This window comes from Magnolia sinica, chromosome 5 (assembly GCF_029962835.1).
Source record: "Magnolia sinica isolate HGM2019 chromosome 5, MsV1, whole genome shotgun sequence".
NCBI lineage: Eukaryota > Viridiplantae > Streptophyta > Magnoliopsida > Magnoliales > Magnoliaceae > Magnolia > Magnolia sinica.
Window position 1 is genome coordinate 63,986,865 of NC_080577.1, and position 6,000 is coordinate 63,992,864.

At 38.5% G+C, this 6,000-nt stretch overlaps 1 protein-coding gene across 3 annotated transcripts in view; it reads left to right on the forward strand.

Moving 5' to 3' along the window:
- The window catches only part of LOC131246093 (uncharacterized), a 42,644-nt gene extending 40,763 nt beyond the window's left edge, over positions 1-1,881 (forward strand). For all 3 annotated transcript variants that reach the window (XM_058245959.1, XM_058245961.1, XM_058245960.1), the window contains exons 8-15: positions 44-145; positions 283-396; positions 591-647; positions 766-832; positions 970-1,023; positions 1,255-1,329; positions 1,419-1,454; positions 1,561-1,881. In XM_058245959.1, coding sequence (XP_058101942.1) covers positions 44-145; positions 283-396; positions 591-647; positions 766-832; positions 970-1,023; positions 1,255-1,329; positions 1,419-1,454; positions 1,561-1,674 — 619 coding nt within the window. In that variant the 3' untranslated portion in view covers positions 1,675-1,881. The remainder of the gene's footprint in view (positions 1-43; positions 146-282; positions 397-590; positions 648-765; positions 833-969; positions 1,024-1,254; positions 1,330-1,418; positions 1,455-1,560) is intronic.
- The last annotated feature ends 4,119 nt before the right edge of the window (positions 1,882-6,000 follow it).

Consider the following 6,000-nt stretch of genomic DNA (forward strand, 5'->3'; position numbering starts at 1 on the left):
ATCATAAACATGCTTGCTGATATTTATTAAAATTTGATTCAAGGTGGTATGCTAAACGATTTTTGCACCCTGACGTTGTTTCACCATATGAGTACATATTTATCTGGGATGAAGACCTCGGAGTTGAGCATTTTAATGCGGAAGAGTAAGCATCGTCCCTAAAAAATGTTCTTCTTTCTTCTTCCTTTTTCTTTGTTTCTTTTCTTTTCTTTTCTTTTTCTTTTTTTCTTTTTTCCCAGCCAGAGGATGCCACTTTACTTGTTTCTCTCTTTCCAATTACAGATACATTAAACTTGTGAAGAAGCATGGGTTGGAGATTTCACAGCCTGGTTTGGAGCCAAACAGAGGTTTAACATGGCAAATGACTAAAAGGAGAGGGGACCAGGAAGTCCACAAGTAAGCGCTGCAGCGGCCCCACTTCCACTGCTTCTAGTTTTATTTCGATTGAATATATTTCTCTTATCTACCTCTTATAGCAAAAGAAGTGAGCATGAAGCTGAAGTCTTTCTTCCTTCATTAAAATATCATCTATCATCTAATGTGGCGGGGCTTTTTTACTTTTCTTTTTTTTTTTTTTTTTGTTTTACCAGGGAAACGGAGGAGAGACCAGGCTGGTGCACTGACCCACATTTGCCGCCATGTGCTGCGTATGATGTTTTTGAACTTTAATGTTTCTGTCCAATTTTTTGTTTCTTTTTTCTTTTTTCTTTTTTCTTTCTACTTTCTCCCCAATGGGGCAAAATTTTCATTAGTTCTCTTGTACAGATTCGTTGAGATCATGGCAACTGTATTCTCTCGTGATGCATGGCGTTGTGTATGGCACATGATTCAGGTATGCGGGATATGTATTATGTTTCCACTAATCAGGATTTTCAGCCCTCAACAAACACATGCACGAGCAACAAATGTGAAAAAGGATCACATAAAACTAGTTGATTGTTCCCTGAGTGTCATATGTTGTGGTTGCAGAATGATTTGGTTCATGGTTGGGGTCTTGACTTTGCTCTTAGAAGATGTGTTGAGGTAAATGTATGCATTCCCTGTTTTCGGTACATTGTAAAGATAACCTGTATCACCGGTGTCTGGGTGACACTTGTGCTGGGTACTGCCATGCATGGGTGTATGTCTCGTGTTGGCTTTAGTGGAAAGCACCTCTCTTCCTGGGTTGTTTATCTTCAGTATTCGATTTGTTATTGGTTCTGACTTCTTACTTCTCCTGTATTTGTTCTTTTTGTTTTGTTTGTTTATATATAGCCCGCCCATGAGAAAATAGGAGTTGTAGATGCTCAGTGGATTGTTCATCAAGTGGTTCCTTCACTCGGAAATCAGGTAAAAGAGAGAGAACTCTTATTTTCTTTTTCTTTTTTCATCCATTCAGTAGTCAGTTGAGAGTGATACGGCTGTCATTCTTACTACAGGGGCAGGCAGCGAATGGAAAAGCACCATGGGAAGGGGTATGTATTTAACTTTCAAAATTTTGTCAAATGACTTTGTTCCCCACTCTACTAGTAAAAGAGAGGCATGTGATGTTATTTTTTGGAATTGCAATATTTGATACAGGTGAGAGACAGGTGTAGAAAAGAGTGGACAATTTTTCAAGGTCGAATGGCGGATGCAGAGAAGGCATATTTTAAGGAGATGGGAATCACTCCACCCAATTCCACTGCTCGTTAGAAGATACACTATATGTGAAAAAGAAGCCCTTTCTTTTATCTACTCATCCATAGTGGAGAACTGTCTGTATGTAGTCGGTATTACTGTATTAGTTTTCACAGTAATTCTTTATTTCAGCTTTAAGAAATGGGTTTATGTAAAAGGCTTAGGTCGTGTTCGTACCCGCCACAACTATGTTGACTAGTGAATTCTCAGACTGACCACCAACTTTGTCTCAATCTATGATGAAATATGAATCCTGTCTCATGTTTTTAGAAAGGAATTATATCACCTTGTGAACCAACCCTTTCGGTCCGCAAATGGGTACATGGTTTCATTTAGATTTTTGAAATGCTGTGTAATTTTTAAGTTTTTATAATTCCGATTTTTTGTTATTAACCCTAAGGATCCCTGTTAAGGTATTTTAAATTTTCTAGAAAAGGAAAAACTCAAATTGTATAATTAGGATTACCTTGATCAATGCCACCAAAAATTGTCGATTTGTCGATGCTGATCCTTCAAACCAGAAAGTCTCTCCTAGATATATTCTAGATGAAGGAGAAAAGTGAGAGCCAAACACGTCAGCACTGGATCAGGGCTTGATAGACAGCCGTCCTCGTGTACCCCCCACCATTGCTACCCCCCCCCCCCCCCCCCCCACACACACACACCCCTCTCTCTCTCTCTCTCTCTCTCTAGTTGGAGGTGACGCCTAAGGGTTAATGGCATCGAAGGTTCACTCTATCTATTATTACTTTCTTCCTATGGGATATGATTTATTTGTAAGTAGGGTTTTAGGGAGAGATTGGTTTAGTACTTTACTACCTTGTAGTCTTCCATATGCCCTATTATATTAGAAGTCGTCTGTGATCCTACCTTGACCCAAGTACCCAAATTGATCAAATCCCTCTTCTATTAGGGTCAATTACCATTGATCCAATACACGTGCAAACCATGTGTTAGACCCCTGAATCTAAATCATTAGAGTATCATCAAGTGCAGTTGAAACCCTTTTTAACGATTGAAACAAAAGTTTAGTAGCTAAAAATATTTTAAAACCTTTTAAGGATTGGGCCCAACGGAAGAGTCACTCAATGAACATCCAATTTCCAAGATATGAGCTGTAAGTTAGTTTCTAGGAAATAGTGGATCCAACATCCAAATCTTAATCTATGCGTCTGGCTACATCCACATTTGTTAGCCACATGATAACCTTCCAAACCAACCCAAAACATATGTGAACAACACGTTCTACTCCTCGCACATCTTTGGGCCTAACTAAGGGTTAATCAAAGTTAGAACACCCATGAGTCAATCAAAGCCCTGAAATGATGGGCCTTTGTTTAGAGACTTAAATTGATCCTCCAATGCAAGTGCCCAATAGGTCTAACTTAAGGAACTTATTCCCATATTGCACTCATACTCTTATGTGAGATAAGGCACACTAACTTGTGGTTGTACCCTATGGTGGAGACCTTCCATCTTACCTTGTTATCAATCCCCTCCCATAGGATGACCACATAATGATAATGGTAACCCCAGTTCTATCCGAAAAAACTGCTAGTTAGTCATGGAACAATAAGATAATAGAATCTATAGCTCACACTCTCCCTTGGTTAGTGACCATCATGTCTAATTTCAAGTTCCTACAGACAACCAGATGAATCTGTCTCCTTTAACCCATGTTCATGTATGTTTAATGTGCTCGGGCATATTAATTATGGCATCATAATATGTCCACCTAGGACCGATGGGCATCATGATCCACACACAAAATCATCAATACTACATCCATGTCATCTATGAACAAGATTTACATTGGTTTTCCATGTCATCAATACTAAAATCTACAGCTGACATTCTCCCTTGGTTAGTCATCATTATGTCTAATTTCAAGTTCCTACAGTCAACCAAATGAATCTGTCTCCTTTAACCCATGTTCATGTTGTTTAACTTGCTCATGCATATTAATTATGGCATCATAATATGTCCACCTAGGACCAATGGGCATTATGATCCACACACAAAATCATCAATACTACATCCATGTCATCTATCAACAAGATTTACATTGGTTTTCCATGGCACAACTGTAACAATCTTTCACTTGCTCTAAAACTAATTGTGTTGAAGGATCTTAAGCATGTGTCGAATAGGATCACTCATAGCAACAAAGCATTAAGGAATTATATTGACCCTTTCATGAAGGTCCAGAGAGTCTCTCCAGTTATAATCCTCATTGTCTATCATGCATAGTCGAACCATAATACAAAACCTTTCTACGCAAACATAAGTTCTGTTTCGACATGAAACGAAATGTATTTAATTTGGGAATTATTTCACTTAATAATAACAGAGAAAGAATGAAGAGAATAATCATCACATTTTATTTATTTTGAATTCATTTACATCTTTCTCATCCTTTGAGTCCAAGATAAAGCATTTATGACTAAAAAATACAAGTATTGAATGAGTTTAATATCGATTTCGGCAGCACTTCGGCTCATATCATTCACGTCTTCATGAGAGGAGTTGTGCTGAACTGCTTTCAAACGTATGCCTTCAATATTGTAAAGAATATTTGAATGTCCTGGAGAAGACTCCAAAAATAATGTTCATATGTTGTCCCTTAAATTATCCGCATAACTCCTTGTTGAGTCGCGCGGGCCGAGGAGTTGCGCGGGCCCACGCAACTCGATGTGAGTTGCGCGGTTCTGCCTTGCTCTCTCCCTCTCTTCTCTCTTCAATACCTGTCAGATGTACCGGTCTTCTGGAATTCTCCCCTCCCAAACGAAGGTGGAGGGGGGTATTTATAAGCTTTCGCACGTGTCAATCCTCGAATCTTGTGCCATGGGACCTACTTCGCATTCATTTCACACAATTACACAAATATCATATCAATGAGTTGTGCAGGTCCGTGCAACTATGATGAGTTGCGTGGGTCTACGCAACTTGACTCCTCGCGCAACTTGTTGCCCTGAGCAACTTTATTCCTAGTGCAACTCGAATTTTCTTCAAATCTGTCTTTAATTTCTTTCTTTCTTCCATTCTTTTCTTAATCAAATTTCATGCTCCAATAGATGCCCCCTTGATCCGATGTTTGCTTGATCATGAGGTCAAATGAACAATCAAAATCTTCTACTCAAGATTTGAGTTGCGCGGACCAACGCAACTTGTCTGAATCGAGTCTCGCACAATTCTTCTCGGGTCTACTCCTCCTATAAATACTACACCTTTAACATTTTTCTTCCATTCGAAAATTCTTCCGAACCAGAGTTCTCTGTCGTGCAACTTGATATTCCGTGCAACTTACCACCCGCGCAACTCACTATCTGCACAACTTGATTACCCACGCAACTCTCCTATAGTTAGTACAATTTCTCCAAGTTCTGAAACTCTGCCGAATTTTCTTCTAAGCCTTAAATTCTTTCTTTTTCTTTTCAAAATCTTTAATCTTGATAATCTTTGATCCGTAGATATGAAACACTCGAAAGCTTGTCTTCAAGAAGGAAGAATTATTTATTTTCTTCAGAATCTAAACAAATTTTCCAAAACACTTGGGATTGTATAGAGATTTATGAAAAAGTTTTGGAATTCTCTAACTCCTCTGAGAACGAGACAATTGTTATTCCCATCAATTTGCGACGTCATTGGTCAATTCTGCGCAGCGAACCATTTAATCAAATAACTCGAAACAGTCTTGTTTCTGTGGATAACTGGATTATGACGAAACCAAGGATTTTAGAAGGATATCTGGAAGAGAATGGATCCCATCAAAGAGTCGGTAGAATTCATAAAATGCGATTCGTACGCTCATATTATGACCCCCAGCAATCCTTTCATGCTCATTACTTTGAAACTGCTCAACAACACTTCTTTACTGAAAGATCATCTTAGAATACAGAAAGATTCTTGGTAATAGGTCTTTTGTCTCCTCATAATTTCTATAGTGTTTGGGCTTGAACCATTGCTCGAAAACATACTGCCGTTCTGGACAGATTAACCTTTTTGACGCAATCATAGCCACATCAGCACATTTTTCGGAGATGCGGCTATCTTTAGAGGCTTCCTCAATCACTAGTCTCCAATTACCAATTCATTTCACCTTCCTTTAGTTGAAATCAACATTATCTTGTGGGATCTTCTTTACATATCAGGTATCCCTATCATGAGTAATATCTTCGATGCATACGTACCTTCAAGCTCTCATTTCTACAGGAGATAATAAATCTAAAATTTCAAAAACCACTCTCGAACTCTTCAGAGAAATGGCTAATTTTCCACAACGCAATAAAATTAATTCCCTTGATTGGTTGGCTCATTTCTCCCGAAAACTACGGTATTCTT